The sequence below is a fragment of the Engraulis encrasicolus genome, chromosome 8 (genome assembly GCF_034702125.1).
Source record: "Engraulis encrasicolus isolate BLACKSEA-1 chromosome 8, IST_EnEncr_1.0, whole genome shotgun sequence".
NCBI lineage: Eukaryota > Metazoa > Chordata > Actinopteri > Clupeiformes > Engraulidae > Engraulis > Engraulis encrasicolus.
Genome location: NC_085864.1, coordinates 8,034,371 through 8,058,370, shown reverse-complemented (window position 1 = coordinate 8,058,370; position 24,000 = coordinate 8,034,371). Strand labels below are relative to the sequence as shown.

General features: G+C 43.3%; 1 protein-coding gene across 1 annotated transcript in view; it reads right to left on the bottom strand.

Annotated features, from left to right (window-relative positions):
- eml2 (EMAP like 2) overlaps positions 1 to 24,000 on the bottom strand; it is a 68,257-nt gene that overhangs the window by 5,194 nt on the left and 39,063 nt on the right. Inside the window, exons 7-17 of the mRNA XM_063204939.1 lie at positions 21,653 to 21,802; positions 19,363 to 19,432; positions 18,905 to 19,015; positions 15,721 to 15,816; positions 13,597 to 13,731; positions 7,667 to 7,766; positions 7,013 to 7,167; positions 6,528 to 6,653; positions 5,944 to 6,075; positions 3,766 to 3,833; positions 2,927 to 3,015 (exon numbers count right to left, since the gene is read on the bottom strand). Coding sequence (XP_063061009.1) covers positions 2,927 to 3,015; positions 3,766 to 3,833; positions 5,944 to 6,075; positions 6,528 to 6,653; positions 7,013 to 7,167; positions 7,667 to 7,766; positions 13,597 to 13,731; positions 15,721 to 15,816; positions 18,905 to 19,015; positions 19,363 to 19,432; positions 21,653 to 21,802 — 1,232 coding nt within the window. The remainder of the gene's footprint in view (positions 1 to 2,926; positions 3,016 to 3,765; positions 3,834 to 5,943; positions 6,076 to 6,527; positions 6,654 to 7,012; positions 7,168 to 7,666; positions 7,767 to 13,596; positions 13,732 to 15,720; positions 15,817 to 18,904; positions 19,016 to 19,362; positions 19,433 to 21,652; positions 21,803 to 24,000) is intronic.

The following is a 24,000-nucleotide window of genomic DNA, read 5'->3' as shown; positions in this document are numbered from 1 at the left end:
GAGGCTAACATAGCCTACACAAGACAAAATAAACACAACACAGACTGTCATGCATCAGTGACACTTTAGACCTCATTTTAGTAAGATTTAAAACGAAACATTGCAGAACATAGTAAATATTAAACAGACAACCGTTTGTCCACAAATGTCTCCGTCGACCCCTTGATGTTTTGGCCCGTTGCTCCGGACCGCTTCCAGGCAGAACGAAAATAAACCAGTATTTGTTCCTAGACGGCACTATTTGTGAAGCAAGGGGTCCATCGTCAGTACTGTATGCAGCGGTGATAAACGCAAAACGGCAGTAATAAACGCATATTAGTGTCACTGTATGCACTTATAAAATACAGCGGTAACTTTCTAAACACACTAAAATCACATTTCAGTTGTTTATTATCCTTTCGAAGCGGTTTCCAATGATTGGGAAACGCGTCACGGCTGTATTAGCACAGCCGGTTTACCCTCTCTGGTATTAGTTCTGTGGGACAAAGATGGCTGACAAAACGCATCACGGGCGGACGGGCGGACGGACGGACCAACGGACGGACCGACGGACAGACAAAGCCTCTTATAGAGATGCGTGGGACGCATCTAAAAACTCCCGCACACTGACCTTGTATTGCCTCATCATGACTGATGAAACATTTGCTTTGCTTTCAGTAGAAATGTAATGCATTGCAATGCATTGTAGAATTGAATCGAATCAAATCGCTACCTCCCGAATCGTAATAGCTGCCTACTAAGTAATCAGGGACAACGTATGGGAACCAATCGTGAAGGCAGGAAAAATTGCCTTCATGGTCAATAATTGGGGTAGCATTGGCAATGACACTGATCGCATGGGCAGTCAAAGTGCGCCATTACTGTAGAGGGAGCAAGGACCAATCACGAGCCAAAGAGCCAGAGTCAGACCAAAAAATGAAGTTCACAGCAGATAACAGATGATGGTTCAACAAGAGGAAACGAGGAGAGGAGCCAGAAGCAGAATCTCTTGTATAAGGAGAGATAGTGTCTCAACAGAGAGACACAGCTCCAGGGACCCACAACCAGAACACATCTCTAAGAAACATGGCCAATACTACCGGAGGATTCACCGACCAGTATGACTTGGCGGACACCAGACATACGCTCCAACAGTGCCGCAGACCAGCAGCACCACTTGGACTGAGGCTGGGGTAAGTCCTAACCCAAACCCTAATGCATATTGGATGAAAGAATGGCAGGTCGTACAAATGGTAGTAGGCCAGATGTTTCTCTTCGGTTTCATGGCCATCAACCTAAGAATGAGAGACCCATACTGGTCCATCATAACGTAGTATCTCAAGTCTCGCTCCTGTCTGGACAGACGAGAGTGGCATCCCAAATCCCGCTCCTGTCTGGACAGACGGGAGCATCTTCACTTGTAAATAACCCCCAAGTGACAACTGTTAATTACCCCGTGGGACTTCCACTGACAGACGACGTCCCAAAACACTGCTGTGGCCGACAAGGCACGGTGATGGGAGAACAATTCTACAGCGGTTGTCCATTCAAATACAACTGCCAGTATTGCGACAATTGTTGCAACAAGGAAGCCCACCTGATCACTGAATGGGAGATGGCTTGCCCTGGATGTGTGGGGTGCCTCCGAAGAAGCTGTCCATGGTGCGGGGGCAAAGAATGTTAAGAGATTGTCAACATGAACACCTCCTACTGGGAGATTGTGCAACCAGGAACGAAAGGGAACAGAGAAGCAAGGATGGCCACAAACGGCTCAGGAACCATCGACCCAGAGAAGTGGGACGACATCGCCTATGTGAGGATGAAAGACCACATAGAGGTAGACAAATTAGGTGATGGAAGGACCTCCCTCATCAAGCTCAAGAAATTAAAGGCTAGGGCAACCCTGGTCAAAACCAAAGATGCAAGATTTACCCCGATGGCCAAAAACAGGATGATAGGCAATAGAGTACATCTGTTCCATTGGAGGACCATGACCGGAGAACGGAAGGTTCATTGGCTGGAAATCATAGACAAAAAGGATCCAAGAAGACACATGGAGATATTTGCGCACCTGCCAGGTGCCACGAAACCTAGAGGGGTGCCAAAACCACCCCGTACCAGGGAACGAAAAGTGGTCATCCCTCCCCTACGAGCCATTAGTCCCCCGAGACGACGAGAGACAATGATCATCCGAGAGGTGCCGTTGCCCTACTTCCGGAAGCCAGCTGGTGGGGGTGAAGAACATCGTCGCCGCTATCTTCAGGAAGTAGGGCCTAGAAGGCGCGAGAGGCCCAGCCATGGCCGATATATGGAAAAAGGACATTTCCGACTCAGCTCTCTGTACAGAACACACAGATAGAGAGGAAGTGGCAGGAGCCACAGACCCAAAAAAGGGCATAAGCATCTAGAACAGGAAAGGGATGACGTAAAAGCTCTCCCTTATGCTGTGTATAAGTAGAGGCATGCCTTAAGCAAAAGCAGTGCAAGAGCAAACAGATGTAGATTCTTAGATAAGAAGATTCACTCTGAATCTAGTCACTCTATAACTTGTTACTATACAGTGTCTATTTACTGAATAAAATGTGATTATTAAATCAAAGAGGCAAACTCTCAGACTGGCGTTTGTTCACCATCCTCTAAGAAGACATACAACAGAACAAGACCTGACCAACACCCAAGGAGAGGTAGGAGAACTACTGCGAACCACTGCGAAACACAGGTCCCAGGCCTCAAGGGTCCGTCATCCTGTCAGTACTCTCTCATCAGCATAACAGGGTCATAATCTCCACCAAACTAGTTCTCCTTCACGCTCTCATGTGGATTCCTGAAGTAAAGATGTTAGACGGAGCGAAACCCTAGGGGTGACCGTAGAAAACGGAATACGGTTTTCCTTTTACAGTGAGGTCAGTACCAATGCAAACCACTAACGGCAGGTATACTACAGTACCTGGGGAGTACTTGACGTTGGAGATGATCTCGTTGCCGTCGGTGTGCACTGACACCAGGTCTCTGGTCTCCGTGTCCAGCACCACCCAGCTGTAGCAAGAGGAGGGAGAACAGGGGGGAGGAGTTAACCTTTGACCTATAAAGTTGTTTTCAGGCCAGCCACAACAGAACAGGTGACCAGCAATTGCACTAGTTATGGTCAGAGCCCAAGGGTTAATTAGTGCATGACCCGTGATCATACGGGGTTTGTACTTTACAGCTAGTAACCCCCCGGGTGACCCTGCTGATGTCTAAGGTCTTGTGACCATGTGTGGACAAAACCAAGTATTTTTTCAGTTTGCATGTCAAACCAACTTCTCAGTTCCTGAAGCTCAGCACATCAGCTGGCTTGATTTTAGGTGTGGGAATGGGCACTGGGACAGTTCTGTCAGCCTGCACACACTATAGGCGCGTTCAGGCTGATGGAGAACCGTGCCGGTGCCTGTTCCCGCACCTAATCTCCAACCGGCCAGCGTGTTCACGCCACAGGTCTGAGCATTCGAAAATCGGAAAATACTTCTCCGCAAACCATAACAACAACAGAGATGTCAGCAGGTTCATCAGGGTAACACACAGTCACGTGCGGAATAGTTCAGAGCCCAGTATGAAGGCAGGTGGTTAGCAGGTGAACACTTTAGTTCCGAACGTAACTGGTGCGGGCACGGGCACAGGAACTGTTCGGATTGGCCTGAACACACTATGAGACGTTGACAATAGCCGAAACCTTGAAGTGCAAAAATCATCAGCTCACAAACTCTTTGTGGTTAAATCTATTTCCTAATGGAAAATAAGAGTGCTAACCGTCCGGTCATGGTCCCCACAGCGAGTACCTCACCACTGGGGTGGAACCCTGCAGAACGAGCCGGATCCTGAGGAAAGAACAGAGAAGTGCTGTTTAAACATACCCGGGTATTTTCTTCCCCATGTATACCAAAATATCTTCGCTCACACCATCGCCAAATTCGCATAAATATGCTGCCGAGAGCTGTCATAAATATGTTAAGCCTGTGTGCGGTAAGGGGAATGCCATTCAAGTCTCTAACTTTGTGCTTGCTGGAGTTTTTAGAAAGATTCGCTTTCAGGGGAAAAACTTCCATTTGTATGTAAACAAAAGGCAGAAATGGGAAAAGTCTTCATTTAGCAAAATATCCGGGTATGTTTAAACGGCCCCAGAATCTCACCATCAGCCTGGGGCCTAGTTACAGACAACTGACAGCAGTGGCTTATTATTATGTTCACTTGAGGCACTTGAGGTACAGCAGGTCTTCACATTTAGAAGCAAAACACAACTGAGGCTTTTTCTATTTTCTGAAACCAGGATCTGCATCTTTCCCTGGAAAGAATGACGTACTGCATATTCAGACATCCTGTGTTCATCCTTTGAATTTTCGGTTAACTCCATGGAAATTTTCCACACAGTAAAATGCTGAGTTAACTCGACACTTAGAGAATACTCTGGGACCAACGACAATCTGGGAGATTTCAAATCAACCCTCAAAGTGTTGACCATTGTATTTTACCGTGTAAGATAATGGTCTATTGTCTTTTTGTGGAAGGCAACTCGAGCCCTGCTTTCTCGGAATGAGTAAAAAACATTTCCTGTTACATGAGGAGTGACTAACACACACACCTGTCCTGGCACTCAAACACGTCATGTTTTACATTATCGGCTTCCATTTCCTGCTATTATTGCAGCACCGTTAGGATCATCTTCATTCCTTTCCACAAAGCAACAGCACTGGCACACATTGGGTATTTGGTGCTACATCAGTGAGATACAGTCAATTTGTTACATGTAGTTAAGTTGGTGTATTTAAGACTAGTATACAGTAAAATTCTAGTGTTAATTCAACACTTAGAGAGTCGATTTAACATCCTCTAGATTGCATATTATTGCATTCTAAGTGGTGAAATAAAACATTAGCCTATATACATTTTATATTGTATACATTAAATAAATGTTTAGCTAGTAGTGGTTTACCTTGATTGGCTTGCTCCAGGGGGTTGGTGGGTGGTGGGGTGTTGTTAGTTATTTAGTAATGTTGTTAGTAATCTTTGGTGTGGTGATGGTGTTTGTTTTGTAAGGGTTAACGTTCGGCGAGAAGGTCGCTACCGTGGAATAGCAGCACGACAGAGAGAATCTTTAGACCCCGACGCGGAGCGGAGGGGTCTTGTTCTCTCTGAAGTGCTGCTATTCCACAAAGCGACCGACTCGCCGAAAGTTAACCCGCTTATTATATGGATATACTTAAATGATTTACACATGCGGGGACATTTCTTTAGACCTATTTAATGTTAAGATTGTTGCTGCGCAAAACAAAACAGAGCCGTTGTGGAACACCGCTAGGCAACAGCTAGGTAGGCTAGCCAGGACAGGTGTTGTCTATCACAGCAGCTGATTAGAGTGACAAAAGACGTACCGGACCCCCTGCGGAGTGATATGAAACATTCGCTTTAGCCACTGACTTGTATACAAGCCAGTGGCTTTAGCAGTGAACGTCTTGTTGCCATTGACAGCGGTAGCCAGGACAACGGGTGCTGTCTATCACAGCAGCTGATTAGGGGACTCACTAGAACGACGCCCTTTCGTGACTTACCGCTTACGTCATACGACCCTAAACCTAATCCTAACCCTAACCTTAACCCTAAACCTAACCCTAAACCTAACCCTAACCTTAACCCTAACCCTAACCTTAACCCTAAACCTAACCCTAACCTTAAATCGCTTGTTTGAAATGTTTGATTACCATGTGAAGTCACGAAAGGGCGTCGTTCTAGTGAGTCCCAGCTGATTAGAGTCTTGTTGAAAAGTCGCTTTAGCAGTGAAAAGTCTTGTTGCCATTGACAGCGGTCTGTTATAGACCAACCCGTCCGTTATCGAAAAATAACAGACGTCCGAACGTTGGGGAGCCCCGTTGAAATGAATGGAGCATTCGACAGATGACGTCACAACCATATAATAAAGTGTAATGAATGTACCTCGACGGCTTTGCTCCAGAGGGGCTGGTGGGTGGTGGTGTCCCACAGGTGGACCTGCTTGTCCTGGCCGCACGTCACAAACTGCTCCATGGAGGGGTGGACATCCAGGCCCCACAGCTCATCTGTGTGGCCCTGCGACAGCAGAGGGGAGGATGACACAGAGGAAGTGGGGATGGAGAAGGGATTAAGAGATGGGAAGAAGAGAGAAGAGTGCAAAACACCAGTCAAAACATGTAAACATAGCACCATTCCTTTATGGGTGTTGACTGGGGTTGCAGTTGCCCCCATTGGCGTGGCATACCTTCATTATGGGTGAGTACAGTGGTATTGGGGTGGTGTACCAGTGCAGTAAGTGAGTAAATTGGTTTTGGGGTGTCGCACCTGTAGGATGGGTGAATATAGTGGTATTGTGGTGTTGTACCCATGGGTGCCGCGAGGGGGGGAAAGGTGTTACAGATTCTAAGGGCCCGACAACACTGACAGGGCCCCTGGAAGGATGCTGATAACATAATTTGTCATTTTGGGGGCCCAAAATTTGAATCTTTCATGGGGCCCAACATTTTTAGTGGCGCCCCTGGTTGTACCTGTACGATGGGTGAGAGTTCTCCGGAAAAGGAGCCCTGCAGGATGGCGTTACGGGTCGTACCCACAAACAGCTCCTCCTGTCTGCCCTCGGTCAGGCAGCGCACAGGGCCATACGCCTCAGGAACCTGATGGACACACACGCACACATGCATGCACAAACACACACGCGCACGAACGCACATGCATATGCACACAAACACATACACATATGCACATGAACAAACACGCGCATGTATGACCGCACACGGATATGCACACACACACACACACACACACACACACACACACACACACACACACACACACACACACACACACACACACACACACACACACACACACACACACACACACACACACACAATAAGTTCACTTCTCTCAAACCAAAAATTTTCAAGAGCAGGAACATTATCAGCACCAGAGATCTCTTTCTTCAAATGTCTGTGTGTAACATAAGCAGTGGTGCTTTCCCATTTCATCTCACCTCCACCTCAGTCTGCTTGTGGTACTCATGGTCCCAGTGCACCACCCTGCGGTCCTTCCCTCCGCCCGACACCAGCGTGCCGTCCTTCAGCACGCACAGGGAGAAGACCCCGCCCTCGTGGGCCCCCGACACGGCATGGCTGATTTTGTTGCCGCCTGTCAATCAAATGTCACAAATGTACATTACGTATGGGTAGCTGTAGCCGAGTGGGTAAAGACATAGGCTTTAGATCATAGGATTGCTGGTTCGAATCCCACCAAAACATTCATGACTGAAGTGCCCTTAAGCAAGGCACCTAACCTAACCCCTCATAGCTAATACTACTGTAAATAAATGTCGTTTTGGATAACAGCGTCAGCTAAGTGTAATATAATGTAATGTAAGTAAAGTATGAATGGCAAGATGAATGCTGTCACCATTCCATTTAAAATTGGAATATTCCTCACATACAACGGTGCTCAATGACTTTTGTTTGTTTCGTTTGTTTTCATTTATAGCCATTTATAGCCAAGCTGTGGCTATTTCATGGCAAATACAGGTTACACATGACATTAAGATCCAGCAGTGAAATACTGTATAAATAAATACAGTACATTAAATAACTTTGTTCACCTTTAAAGGTGGAACCTTATTAAACATCGCTCAAAGACTGACCTTTGGCCCAGGTGTAGATGTTCCCACTGGAGTCCCCAGTGATGGCGTCTCCATTCTCAGCAAAGGCCACACACAGCACATACTTGGGCTTCTCGTGTTTCTGAAGGAGGGAAAACAGCTCATAATATCAGCAATACACAGATTAATGAGGAAAGGTTGGTCTGTATACCTGCACTTATGCGCCAAAAAAACAGAACTAAACTTTATTTCAGTCCCCCCTGGATTCATTAGATAAGGTCACTGTAAGCTTCAGTTCATAGTGTAATACTAAGATTATTGGGAAAAGGTTGGTCTGCACACCTGCACTATGCTACAAAAAAATAAACTTTATTTACAAACCCCAACTCCGGTGAAGTTGGGACGTTTGGTAAACAGCGAATAAAATCAAAATGCTATCATTTTCAAAACATTCAATGGAGAATAGTGAAAAGACAACATATTAAGTGTTAAAACCGAGAAAAAATATTGTTTTGGGGGACATACGTATGTACTCATATCTAATTTGATAAATCCAACACGTCTCAAATAAGTTGGGACGGGGATCAGTGAAATTTAGTAAACATCCAAATAAGATAAATCAACAAAGAAGAACATTTCAAAATGAATTGTACTGACGGACAATATAGGTGTCCTGGTATAAGATCATCACAGAGAGGCTGAGTCACTCAGAATTAAAGATGCAAAGGGAATAATTACCATAGTTATTACATACATTTTTGAATTCCCTTTGATTTACCACGATTGAGTGTATATAAGACATATTTTTGTTACTAAAATCATTGTATAGGTTCATGACATCATGAAATATATATTGGCTGTAGTCTCACTCTAATTCCTGGAGTGCTAGAGCTATTGAAAATTGACCATATTAAGAATGCTTAATGCGTGCAAATGATACAGGGGTGTAACATTCTCCTAAGCACCTGAGCTCACTTGAAATAAACCCAGAAGACATGGGAAACTGTCCTTTGCTTACAGAAGTCAGCAAAAGTTGTAGAAGTCCATTCTTTTTGACAATAATAGAGCATTGCACATCCTGTGCTACAGTGAAAATGGACCATCCAACTTGTGTTAGTGCTAACTTCAAAAGTCAGCCTCCATGATGGCATGCGGGTGCAGTAGTGCATTGGTTAAGATGTTCTCACTCATCTGTAGAGTTAAATACAGTGCTGAATGGTATACATGGGTTTTAAACAGCATGAAAAGCCACTCATGCATTATATTTTGAAGGGAGATCTTCAATTACTGCCACATAGTAAGGTCAAATTGCATTCTCTACTATGTTTTAACAGTTTGGCTCCATCATAAGGACCAGCAGGTGATAAAATGGTGGGCTTTTGGTCAAGACCTGTCACACTGTAAGCACTACAGAAAGGAAAACATTGCAAAACATGACAAGGAATACACCCACCATTTAAGCTGGTGAAAGCATGTCCAAGATAGGAATTAACACTGTTTTTTAATATAAAATCATCTCATCGGTTCATGTATTTAACTGTTAAGTGTTGTCTTTTGTTTTGTTTTTAGTCTTCCTCGACATTTGCTGCCATTTATTGTCCCCGTCCCAACTCTTTTGAGAGTGAGAGTGTTGGATTTATCAAATTAGAAATGAGTACATATGTCCCCCAAAACAATATTTTTTTCTCGGTTTTAACACTCAATATGTTGTCTTTTCACTATTCTCCATCTAATGAATAGATTGAATGTTTTGAAAATTATAGCATTTTGATTTTATTCACTGTTTACCAAACGTCCCAACTTCACCGGAGTTGGGGTTTGTAATAACAAGCATACAATATTTCAGTCCTCTCTGGATCTTCATCAGGCGAGGTCACTCTCTGCTTCTATTGTTTAGCAAAAGTTACTTTGGATGTGTACACCCAATCGAAAACGAAAACCCAATTGAAAAGCAAAATGCTATTCACATGGAGACCTCTGGAAAGAGGGTGGTAGATACATAGGTATAGCACAGCAGCACAGCAACAAAAGTTGTCCATACTAGTGACATGAAACACCATCCCAACAAATACATGTGTACAGTATGCATGTTCCATGAACGCCTGTGTAAGAACGTGAAATATTTCAACATATCGTCACTGGTATAATGGCAAAGGGAAGTAGTGGCCTATAAGAAGGGTAAGGGTGGGGTCTTGGAATCAGAGGTGTTTAGGTTGGAATCCCATCCATGGCTGAAGTTCCCATGAGCAAGGCATCTAATCCAACGTTGCTCCTGGAACTGTATCCAATACCACATAGTTAAATATCTTTGGAGAAAAGCAGCAGCTAATTACGATAGATAGATTCCTTTTTTTGTCTCCAAAGGGACATTTGTTTCCACCAACCACCCAACCTGACACAGCCCAAACATATGGGTACAGAGAAAGACATAAAGACATCACCACTATTTAACAGCAGTTACATAATGTGCAAGAAATAATTGTGAAGTGGTGTATACTAAATCACTATTTCTTGGCAGCTTAGTCAAAAAAACCTGAGCAGAAATGAAAGCAATACAGGAATCAGTGGTCTGGACTGCCTCTCTGGGAACCTCCAGCCTGTCGGGAGCCTTGCCAGAGCAAGCACTGTCTGTCTGGAACAATTAATAAGTGCTTTTCTTGGACGGGGATGTTGATATCAGCACATGTTCTGCTTGGCCTCTCTCCCGCTCGCTGTGGTGTGAAACACAGCGCCGCTCAGCTGATCTGAGCCTCCGCTGGCCTCAAGCGTTGCACGTGTTTCCAGTTCTCAAGTGCAAAATTGGAGCCGATTTCTCAACATCACACTTCCTCCCTCTCCAGTCGCGAGTCTGCCTCCCTCCTACCTTGCCTCCCTTTAAGAGGTGCTAGTGCACAGCAATCAGCTGCTAAGTGCTGAGTCCATAGCCTGGTATGAATACCAATGAAAACCTGCTTAATGACTGCTAGCCTGCTCGCTCCACCACAGCCAATTTTTAACCCTTTAAATCAGGGGTGGGAACCGTTTTCATTCGAGGGCCACTTGAAATGTTATAGTCCTCCAAGGGCCGTACTATGAACACAAAACACTCTACACTTTGGGCTTATATTGAAGGTGGCCACCTCTATAACATACCCTACATTCACTAGGTCCACTGAAAATATAACTTGCAACATGTTTGTTGCGCTGTGGCACAACAAGCTAATATACACATACCATATAGGGGTGATATTCGCCCATGGGGACCCGGGTTTGAGTCCATAGTCCAGACTGGGTCATTTCCCAACCCTTCCCCATCTCTCCCACTACCTGCTGGTTGCACTTCACTGTCCAATCCAGATAAAGGCAACAGCCCCCAAAACTATTTAAATAAAAAGACAAAATATTTCCCAAATCGATTCAAGGTGAAAGCCAGAAAAAAAAAACTTATGATATCCATACTAGTTTGAAAGTAGTTCGTTAACTTTAGGGGTGTGTTGTCTGTCTCAGTGTAGTTTGAATGACTCTTCTTCCAATTTGTAGGATGGAAACTACTTTTTGGGGTGGTTTATAGACACAACAACACATTATGTGACAGTATGTACTGAAAGAGAATATGGCTTCAGTGATAGTGATAAATGATTGTCTAATAGGGGGTGCAGGCCAATATATTTGGCTAATATTGGACAACATCACCAGGAAAATGACTAGTCTGATGACAACCATGCTGTGATGGGGAACACCAGTGTAAATATTTTTTTCCACGTTTTTCCTCTATAAAACACGTGCCAGTGATGCAACACTCCCTGGTGGTTGCGTGCAGGCACTTGCCTTTGGGAAATATTTCAACTCTGTCGGAAAACCTCATTCTGGGTGGGATGGTTTGTTTTTTTGTTCTTTTTAATACATTTATTTTCATACGTTTTCATGTGAGTGCCTGAGTAAGTTTGGATTTCCTCACTTGTGTGTGTGTGTATCTTATTCCGTTATGGCAGGGGTGGCCAACCAGTCGGAGACCAAGAGCCAAATTTTGTAATGTGTCACAGCAAAGAGCCACATCGGCACACAAACATCACGCGGGCATATAAACATGGGCACACCCACCAACATGGGCATCACCCATCCTTCTCGCACCACAGACCAGCATACACAACAACACATGGGTATGAACATCAACCATCTCTTCCTTTCACACACAGACACACACACACACACACACACACACACACACACACACACACACACAAAGTGTCAGATTGATGTTACACTTCAACTTAAAGGCCTGACTACAAGACAATCCTGAATATAAGATGACCCCCCCCCCCACACACACACACACACACACACACTTTTTTTTTTAACTGCTTCAATTTTTTGTGGGAAATGTTTTTTCAAGATAAAAATGTTGTTTTACATAAGAAGACAAGGGTACACAGGTCAAAATTATTTAATAAATTCTTTCATATTTTAATAAAACACGTTTCACATCATAATTTCCATGAGCACTCTTTATAACAGAGCACGAAGTAACGCGGCCCAAAGATTCTCCGCCTCTTTTAGCTCATTCGGGGGTTAGGCGCACAGGCACCGCTTTCTTGCGCACAGATGAGATGATCATTGGATGCCTGACGACAACACCATCCGAAATTAACAAGGTGGTTCGTCAAATCGCCGTTCATTTTCCACATTAATGTTTCAGCGGGTGCTGACAGGGGGCCAGGGGAAAAGACCAAGTTTTCTTTTTGAGACTAAACTGAAATTGTTTCCCACCTGCACGCTGTCTGCCAGCGCCGCTTTGACAATGGCTGATAAACCAGGGTGGAACATTATTTTTGGCGCTATTTTGTCTATAGCCCGCGAAAATAACACGATTTTAAACCAAAAACATAATTTCACATTCGGGTCAATAGCCATGATGAACACTCCTCCTAACAGAGCGCAGAGATGGCTACGCAGGACAGAGATTCTCAGCGCATCTCTGCTCCAGACACCTTTCTCTTCATATCACATTTATAACCGCCATATCCGAGCGATAGAATCTAATATGGACAGCACATTTTCTTGACCTTATTGAGGAGTGATGGCAAAATATTTCAGGTTAAAACATTTTTGCCGATATTTTGTTTAGTCAGCGAAAGACGCGGTCACTTTTTGAAAGCGCTATTTTTAGAACATAGGCTTAAATCGCGTCTTGTAGGCTATTTGCAGTAACAAATGTCACACATCAACGTGATCATTCAGGACACATTTAGGCAAGGCCTACTACAGTACCAAGACCACAGGGCACTTATTTGCCATAGTTCTAATCAACTTTGTGTGCGCAATTCTAATGCATATTGCCTATGGGGGAAATAAACACAAACTTGGACATGAACGCAAGAGCCGCAAGACACCAGGCAAAGAGCCGCATGCGGCTCGAGAGCCGCGGGTTAGCCACCTATGCGTTATGGTGTTCTCATCATTCACGGCTACTGCTGAGATCTGTTTTTGACATTTCAAAAAGAGACTGTAGAGCACATCTTTCATATGCTGTCGACACTTTGACAAAGCTGCCATTGGTGTTGAGTCTGCTGTTATTGGCTCTTAATCATTTCTAATGGATGCATCTTTCTCGTGTCTCATATATAACACTCATATAACAACATCCTTGGGGAAGAATTCAACTGTTAGGACTGCTCTTGAAACAAACAAACAAAAAACAAAAACAACTACAAAAACAACAACAAAAAATGTTTTGCTACTGTATGAATATTCCTAGAATGTATGGTCAGTTGCAGGTTGAAGGTTCCTACTTCCTAGTTCAAATTCCACCCTTCTAGACTTGGAATAATCTGTGTCCCAACACCTCAACCCATAGCTGAAGTGTCCTAGCAAGTCACCTAACCTCACATACACGTAGCTCAATGAACTGTATCTAACACCCTGCAATAATTTTAAGTTGCTTTGAATAAAAACATCTTGGCTAAATGTAATGTAAATATAATTGCAGTACTGACCTCAAATAGGCCTTGCCTCTTGGAGAGCGTGTTGCCCTCCATGGTCCAGAAGTTGATGTGGGACTTTCCGCAGGTGACAATCAGGTTAGCCTCCATGGGGTGGAAGGCAGCTCCCAGCACAGAATCATTGGAACACTGCAACAATCAAAACACATATAATATTGTCATTGTAAAAGAGTCATCGGAACATTGGATTAAAGCACACAGTTTTTGTAAACCGGGTAATTTGAATAAGGACGCATTACAAACACATTACCTATCTACTGTATGTTTATCTTACAGCACACTCCTAACACAAGAGTGCTAGGCCTATGTATACAGTTAATTTAAGGTGGATTGGGCTGTTTAAATCGAACAATAAATGTTCTCTATAAACTCTTATAAATGCTATCAATTACATAATCAGTCACATACATTAAAGTTGTTTTTTTTTACATTTATGACTAAGATTGTCTTAAAGCCAAGGCCTGAGAACAGTTGTTCTCTGAGTCCCCCTGTTGGTCTTCTCATGTAAGTGCACTGCTCAGACAAACAGAAGATCTTGTGCTGAGAAGTCCGTGATCGGATATGTAAGGATAGAAGTGATATATTGTCATAAACAGCATTAAGAAATTAAAAGTTTGTGCTCAAAAAGTTTCCTATAAGGAAAAGTAGGTAAAAAGTAATTTCATGGCTGCAGTGATGGGAATCAGTGGGGTGATGGGGAAGTTAATTTGGCCTTCCTCAAACAGTGTTGGTTATGAAGGCGAAGAATTCTGGGTAACTTCTGGGTAACTAATTGCACATATTTTTAATTCAATATGATTTAATGTGTTGGACAGACCTGACTACTCTCTGAAGGGTTCTCCTGTCTAGAATAGTGCTGTTAATACCCCACACGCTTCTCACAGACCGCCTTAAATGTACAGGCAAATGCCAAACTGGATGGCAACAGAGACATAAAGCCCAGTGAAGACTGCACTTAGGCAGCTGCTGACCTTTTCCAACTGTAAAAAACCCTCCTCTGAGGGAGATGGGCATGAGAAGAGTCACCTTGAGATGCTTTTTATGTTTTTATGGCATCACCTGCAAAGTGCACATTCACATTTCACACGCCCCAGTGGGTTTTATTGCTCTCTTTAAATGAGGGAGCTCTTAGGGGGTGTGATGTGTGTGTGTGTGTGTGTGTGTGTGTGTGTGTGTGTGTGTGTGTGTGTGTGTGTGTGTGTGTGTGTGTGTGTGTGTGTGTGTGTGTGTGTGTGTGTGTGTGTGTGTGTGTGTGTGTGTGTGTGTGTGTGTGTGTGTGTGTGTGCAGGTGTGTGTGTGTGCACTTAATGCATGCCTTGTATGAAATGAAGTGTATCGTCTGGGCAAGCACCATAGGCAAAGTCACTGTGCTAAGCCCATCCCAATGTTTTGAAAAGCATATTGTTGACAAGACAGATCTTTGCGATTAGAGGACAGACCAGGCCACATTCATGGCCCAGCTATACGATTATCCCCTATGGTGCAAGACTAGACCAACCTGAGAGGGGGAAAAAAAACAAATTCTGCTGGTAGGTTTTGGTTCAGTTAAGGACCTCCACACACCGGTTCTAATCAGTTCAATTCCACTGTTTCCAATACAACCCCGCACACCGGCGCCAATGTGCGCGGATGTTGGCTGCCGATTAGGGGAGAGCCCTATTTTTGTCGGAGCCGCCCATTGATTATCCATACTCTGCTGTGATGACATTGACCATTCATTATGTATTGCACGTCTGCACCAGTGTGTGGGGGTAACGGAAATGGTTGGAACAGATAGTGCTCTGCAGTGCTGTCGGAGCCAGTGTGCGGAGGGCCTTACTAGGCTACATGCCTTGTGTGTGCTCATAAAAACAAATGGACAGTCATCCTGACTGTGGCTTCAGGTCTCCTAGAGGCAGTTGAAGGGAGGTCTTAATATAGCACAAGTGACATCCGTGGATTAAACATGTATTTACAAGGTCCAGAAATGTCAATGTTTCATGATACAAGAAAATCCTGTTTTTTTAGCTTTTATCCGCAATACATCTTTATTTGTGTGTGTGTGTGACTGTGATTGTGATTGTGCGTGTGTGCGTGCGTGCGTGCGTGTGTGTGTGTGTGCATGTGTGTGTGTCTGACCTTCACTTCCGCCAGTTGCTTCTCCATCTGCCAGTCCCACACGGACAGGATGTGGTCGTTGGCATCGTCCACAGCACACAGGTGTGCACCTCCATTCTACACACACACACACACACACACACACACACACACACACACACACACACACACACACACACACACACACACACACACACACACACACACACACACACACACACACACACACACACAAACACGCACATGCACACACACACACACACACACACAGTCACGCACACACAAAAGATACACTGTATATCATGTGAACCTGTGCATTTTAGTAATACATCTCAGGAAAATGTATTGAAGCTCAGTATCATATGCAAGATGGTATCATTATTGTCAATAGGATGTTCAAGTACAGTAGGTAAGTATCTCCGCCACCAATAGTACTACTGGCACTACTAAAAAACTATGTGTGAAAGAATTTCATCCCCCTAATGCAAAGCCTCTGTTATAACCGTACTATCACCAAAATGGTTGTGACCAAGTCTTAACTGGTTTGCTAAGACTCCCTGAAATGTCATAGCAATGTTGTTATGATGCAGTTGAGTGTTTTCAGCAAAGCATGAATCCTCTTGAATTGAATTGAAAAACTGAATGATGGTAGCCTCTTACTGCAGATGGGCCCGTCAACCACCATTCAGTTTTTCAATTCAATTCAATTAATTTAATCCGGTCTGCAACAAAGTGTATGCGTCATGCCCCAGAGAGGTTGTGTAAGTCCTGCTATACATCCAGCCTATGGTATGAATGAGGTGGGGTGTGTGGGAGGGGGTGGGGAGATTATACACACTAAATCGGAGTCACAAGATCATGCCAGCTCGATGCTGACTGTAATTATGCCGCTGCACATGGATCAATACACTGTGAAAGAGGATCAATAGAGGGTGTTTATGCTGTATAGTATATGCTATACAGAAAGGGGGAGGGGGGCGTGGGGGTCTGCAGGCTATTGTCATGGTGTCCGCTTAGTGGATCGATACACGTCTGATTTGACCACCCTCACACCACCAGTCTGTGGACAATTGGGGTCAGTGGTCACTGTATGTCATTTTAACACAGAGGGTAACCAATCTATATGGTGTGGGATGGACCTTGCCACTCTTGAGAGTGCACAATATGCTGAAAAACAGTTAATATACTGATTTACACAGCTGACACAATATTCTACACAACGACTGGTCCAGGCCACGGTCCTGTCCCGCGTTGACTTCTGCAACTCACTCATGACAGGTCTACCTGCTTGTGCGCTAAAACCTCTGCAGATGATCCAGAATGCGGCGGCACGGTTGATATTCAATCAACCCAAAAGGACCCATGTTACTCCTCTATTTATTGAGTTGCACTGGCTACCGATCACCGCCCGGATCAAGCACAAGGCATTTACCCTTGCCTAAAAAACCATCACAGGAACGGCCCCAGCTTATCTGAAGGACATACTAAAGTTACTGGAAGAGAACTGCGCTCATCCAGCACAAGCCGTCTGGCTCTGCCATCCAGTCGCTCTAGGTACTCCCAGTCAAGATTGTTCTCCGTTGTTGTACCCAAGTGGTGGAACGGTCTCCCAGAGGCAGCAAGACTAAGCACATCTCTTGCAGCCTTCAAGAAACAACTAAAGACCTTCCTCTTTCGAGAGTATCTACTAGACAAATGCTTGAGCTGGCCTAGCCCCAGGGCAGACTCCTGATAAGATGTTTAGTTTAGTTTGTGTGTGTGTGTGTGGTGTGTGTGTATGTGCGTATGTGTTTGTGTGTGTTGTGTGTGTACTCGTTACTTACTCTTTAAAAAAAAAAAACCTGACCCCTCTTTGCAACTGTTGTTCTGAAGATTTCCTGTGCACTTTGTATTTGCTTGTGATGTTGGCTTGATTATGCCCTCTTTTGAAAGTCGCTTTGGTTATAAAGCGTCTGCCAAATGCAATGTAATGTAATGTAATTTACAAAGCAATTCTAAAATGGCTGCGTGAGGAAAGTGTTTAGTTTACAATTTCACATTTCTATTTTTCCCCACATCTCTTTAATTTTTGAAATCTTCCCATAGAGAAAATATTCATTTTCCTATTGTACGTACTCATGTGCTGCAAACAGGGCTTTGAACCATTATTTTTTTCCAAACGTTCCGTTCCGAACAGAAACGGAATTATAATGTTTCCGGTTATGAGTTCCACCAATAAATTGACGTTCCCGAACCGGTTAGAACAAAAAAATATTGTTCCCGGAACGGTTAATTTCGTTCCTGTCAGCTGATTACTCCCCATAGGCCTAACTGACGTTAATTAACCAAGAAAGACGGAAGTGCAAATGAGTCACCTACTTCCAAACTGTTTATTCAAGCGGATGAAAAGAATATCCTCCAGAATTTTGTCATTCAGGGACGACCTAAGCGGAGAATAAACCTCAATGATGAAAATGTACGCTCCACGCTGACTTGGATCACGGGGAGCGCTATGATGGACATTTTGAGTTTGTGCATATTTGAAGCGGCCATGGATGCCCAATAACGTCGAACATTCTCGGTGCGCTTTACACGCGCTTCTCTGCAATATCTTACAATGATGCAATGGAAACTTTGCCCTTTTGTATGACAGTGGTTTCTCTTATTTAAGATGTACTGACAATAAAGGCTTTCTATTCTATTCTAATCTATTCTATGTGGAGTGGAGACTTTGTAATCCACAGCTCTCTCTCCATTCAGTCAGAGAATGACTGATGTCATAGAGGACATGAACCTCAGCCGTCATGGTAACGTGCACAGGAAAATAATTACTTTTTTTTAGTTTGAGGAACGGTATTAACCGGTAACCATTATTTTTGAATAAGTGTTTCTGTTCCAGAACATAAAAAATAATAACGTTTCCGGTTTCGTTTCTGTTCCCTCTAAAATACAAAAAGTTCCTGGTTTTCATTTTCGTTCCTTGAACCGGTTCAAAGCCCTGGCTGCAACATACCTATGACTATGAGCATTGCACATAGAATGTGTATGAAAATGGAATGGGGTACATACTTAAAAAGTGACTCATTTTACCTTCTACGTTTTTCATTTTACATTTGTATACATTCTACATACATTCTAGAATAGTTCTACATATCATGCTCTAGAGCCCCCGTTGAGAAACACTACAGTAGAGATAGGTGTTGAAGTGTTTGAGTTGATGTCTTACCGATTTGGAAAAGGCCACGCAGGTGACAGCGCGGTCGAACACCCCCATTCCCAGGATGTGGAGAGTGTTCAGGCTGACCGAGTCCCACACACGCACATGAGGAGGCAGAGCCTACAGCGAGATCAGACACGTCAAATGATAGACCTTACCGCACAGATCAGGCATTATCACACCAACAGATTGACATCTCAGTTATTGGGATGGATAAAATCACCGCACTGCATCCGTACTGCATCACAAAGAGGTAGACAAGATTTAGACACTTAGTAATAAATAAAAGAAGGAATAGATTTAGGCGATTCCCGCCCGGCTGAATACTACACCATAACATGGATTACTTTGGAAGTGTCAATAGTTTTGGTTGTCGAACACATAAAATAATAAATATAATATGATGTATTATAAAAAACAAGTTTAGTGTCTATGAAATACATGGGCTTATAATAATATTACTGTACCTTGCCATCTTTGGAGGTTCCAGCAACTTGTCCTGTTGCTATGGTGACCATGTCTGGGTGGATAGCCAAGCTAATGAGAGAGCAGGACAAGGCCGGGGTCAGACATAGTAAAAACAGACACACTTTCCAAAATGGCCGCTTGGGCAGCAAAACCTTGGCCTCCTTCCATTCACTAAAACAAACACTTATTGTCCTAAGTGGGCTCCTTGAGCATAAATCACGTTTAGTGCCAAACACATCCAGGCACTTAGATGATTAAGAACCTGCTTACCGTAAATATTTGGTGTATTTTGGGGAATTTGAATTGAGCAATTATAGCAAAAAAACATTAATCTTTGAGTTGTAATATTGATATATTTTTGGCCAAAACATGATTGCACTATGCACTAACAAAAACTACTTCCAAAAGTCAGCTCTAAGACGCTGTGTCTCAAGTTCAGAAAGTGTTTTATTAATAATTTACCCCTGCTCTTTCGCTGCGTAATTCAAGAGGAAGGATGAATATGAGGACATGTGTTTGTTTTCACTGCTGAATGTGTTTCATCTAAAGCTAACAAGAGATGGGATTAGGATCTTTGTATGGCATGCAGGAAGCTTGCCTGGCCAATAGTATCACACCTGCAGCATAGCAACATGCAAATCTGCCTGGCAACAAGTGGTGATACATTCCAAGGGCGCATCCTCCCATTTGGCAGTGCAAATGGCAGCAGGATGCGGTCACAAGTGTGTGATGACAGACAGACTATAATTCTAGGTGTAAATACACCACAGTAACACACACATCTTATCTTACTCAATGTGAGTTTTTTTTAACAATGGCATGTGTTGCTCCATGTCCTTTTTTGGACATTTTGAACACTCCTTTTTTATGTTCTTTTCTTCATTCTTTGTGTACTCATTGACAGGAGTTGATGTCTTTCTCAGATTCCTGCCTTGTCTTTTCTGAAATGATAAACTACTGTATATAGTTCTAAAACCTCAACACTTTTAGATGAATTACCATAGGCTACATAATACAGCAACACACACCTGAGACTTAATGCGGTAAAGGTCTTTTACTGACGGGACTTGAAAGCATTTAAATCTCTTTCTACACTCAATGAGAATGAAAGGAGAAGGTTGACATTGAAGCCTTTGTGACCTTGTGAAGTCTTCCTCCACATTTGTATTGTGAATGTTGGCCTCCCATAAGTTACACAGTACCGATTAGGTTCTTGCTTGCATTTCTGCGATTTCGGGTGTCCAAAAGGAGAAAGAAAGAAGAGGAATAAGAGAAAGAAGAAGGGAGAGCAAGATAAAAGAAAAAGGAGAAGTGAAAGAACATGACTGACCACTTGGCAATGTTCTTATGTCCAGAAGGAAGGATGGAGAGGCAGAGGTGCAAGAGGTGAACAAGACGGAAGAAGAGCAAGAGAAGGAATAAGAGGAAGAGTGTGCGAGAGCAGGGCGAGATGGAGGAAGAGAAAAGAAGAGAAAAGGTGACTTGACACTTGACATTGTTGTTGTGGTGGAGGGAAGGAGGCCGAGAAAGAGATATGCAGGTGTGCAAGAGGAGGAAGAGTGAAAGAAAGAGAAAGGTAGAAAGAAGAAGAGGAGATGACATGGTGCCTGACCACTTGACATCACTGTTGTGGCCCATGTAGTGATTAAGACAAAGGGAGAGGAAGAGGTATATGTATGAAGAAGAAGAAGAAGAAGAAGAAGAAGAAGAAGAAGAAGAAGAAGAAGAAGAAGAAGAAGAAGAAGAAGAAGAAGAAGAAGAAGAAGAAGAAGAAAAAGAAGAAAAAGAAGAAGAAGAAGAAGGAGAGGAGGAGGAGGAGGAGGAGGAGATGAGATGGTGCCTGACCACTTGACATCGCTGTGGCCCAGGTGATTAAGAGAAGGAAGGAAGGAGGCAGAGGATGGGTGCAAGGAGATGGGATGGCGCCTGACCACTTGACGTCAGCGTTGTATCCGTGATTAAGAAAGAAAGAGAAAGGGAGAGAAAGAGGCATACAATATGAAGAGAATGAGAGGAGATGGGATGGTAACTTGACATCACCTTGGTGGCCCAGGTAGTGATTAAGAGAAAGGGAGAGAAAGAGGTAGAAGAAGAAGAAGAAGAAGAAGAAGAAGTAGAAGAAGAAGAAGAAGAAGAAGAAGAAGAAAAAGAACAAGAAATAGAACAAGACGACAAAGAAGAAGAAGAAGAAGAAGAAGAAGAAGAAGAAGAAGAAGAAGAAGAAGAAGAAGAAGAAGAAGAAGAAGGAGAAGAAGAAGAAGACGACGACGACACAGGATGGTGACTGACCACTTGACGTCGTCGTTGTGGCCCAGGTAGTGCCTCTGCTGCTGCTCCTCCACGTTGTAGAGCACGACCACGGAGGCGTTGAAGTAGACGATCTCACCTGTGGGCAGCAGGTACAGGTTGCTGCGGCAGTCACGACCGCGGTAGCCATACCTGAACACCACAGTTAAGGACTAGAACCAGTTAGAGAAATTGATTCCCTGATATTATTCAAGGTAACTTTCGCCATACTGATATTATTCAAGGTAACTATCGCCATACTGATAGTGTTATAAGTAGTATCAGTAGAGGATGAGAAAAGGATGTAAGGACGAAATAATGCTGTTCCTGAAATCATTTATTTTTTTCTTTCAAAGACTATTACTGTAGATGCGCTCTCTAAAGGTCCGTCCCATGCCTGATTTTTGACACCTCCAGTCCTTCAGTCATGCATTGCAGTGGTCTGGTAAAACTATATGATATAGGCCTATGCGAAAGGCATATGTCTGAAAGGAAACCCCTAAAGTCGTATTTTATTGGATTATGGAGTTTGCATATGGCTGGTGTCTTAGGCCATATGCCAACAACAAGCCCGGTTCATTCAAGGAAAGAAAAAAAACAACACTGCATATATTTCTACCACTTTAACCATTCAACCTTGTAGCAATATTTACATTCATTCAGAACTGTAAAACTCATTGGCAAAACCATCTTTATTGGAACGAGGAACTATTATTTAATTTCTATTGGATGTATAGTAATTTATGTACAATAACGTTGGTTAAAAATTGAGTTGACATACCAAGACAAACTTTTGATTTCCCTCATAATTCATTTTTATCACTTCCAAATACACGTCATTGTGTTTCGCTGTGCCACAGATGGGAAGTACATTTAAGCTCATAAATGCCATAACAAGCTCCATCAAAACCGTCTTTACAGGGATGGATTCCTAGCCCATAGATTTCCCATGATCCATTGCATTCATGGAAACATCAGTACCAGGGAAAACACAACAAGAATATTACTGTCTCTGGCAGTGCTTCCCACAGCACCTTCTTTAAAGAGTAATGCAGGATTGTGGTCATTGAGTAGGCATTGTAACTACTGTACATACGTATACTGCTCATTACAACTACGATCCATTTTTTATGCATTAAAAGTGTCATTTCCTCACTAAGAAATTGATGATGGTGGAAAATACTCGTAAAAAATACAACATTTGTGAATGGGCAACATAAATTCTGAAAGTAAACTGCAAAAAATCCATGGGCCTCCTGTATCAAAGGCTTCCCCTTGACAGCAGCTCCAAAAGGCCCAATATTACAGGGGGGGCAATCACTATTCCGACATAGCGCTATTCCGACATGCCGCTATTCCGACACTTTTTAGGGGTTAGGGTTAGGGTTAGGGTTAGGGTTAGGGTTAAGGTTAGGGATGTCGGAATAGCGGCATGTAGGAATAGCGGCGGACGGTGGAAAACGTGTCGGTATTCCGACAATAGACATTAACGTCGTAGCGACATGTCGGAATAGCGCCACGTAATCATATTACAGTGTAGAACTTAGCTTTTTTCATGAGAGCTGATGTGTTTTGCATCACTTTACGGCTAAGACTGAAAATAAATGTGTATCTATGAAAATCTGACCAAAAGAGCGCACTGGAGAGGAGATGAGCGTGAAAATTATATAACATCGCTTTTAGCTATACAGGCTCCAAAATATATGCAATTTATGAATCACATGCACAGTAATTGCCAGCGGTTCCAGCATACAGACCACCAAACCACTTGGGAAGTAATTGGAAGACCCTGTGGTGTGAACTGGAGCATTACTGGTAATGGCAAATTAGTGCTGCAGTTTCCAAGGATGGCTGTGTTACGTAAAAAGCACATGCACATAGACCATATTACCCAGCTGTTCCTGCTCTGGGTAAAAGCTTCTGCGGTGTGATTAAATGGCAATGTACCAGAGTTGGGGGGGCTGAATACATTATGGATCACGCCACAAGCATGGAGGGGTTCTTTAGTAGATCTTTGATTCCATCAGATGCATTTGCTTGGGCTTAATGTGGTTTACATTAATTTAATTCCGTATGTTTGCAGCACAGTGTGCACCTGTGCCAACTAAAAAAAAGCTTTTTACAAGCCTACCCACTTCAATATTGCTCTTATTATTGATGGTTCAGCACAGAAATCCAAATACATTTTCTTTCATTACAGAACATCTAAAGAACCTTGTTAAACTCAACTACCCAGGTATGTGTAATATCTACCCTCATCGCATCCACCCACTTACTGTAAATATAGGCATTGTTGCTCATAATTCAGCACAGGCCTGAAACACAAAACATCCCAAGATCTTATTTGTTAG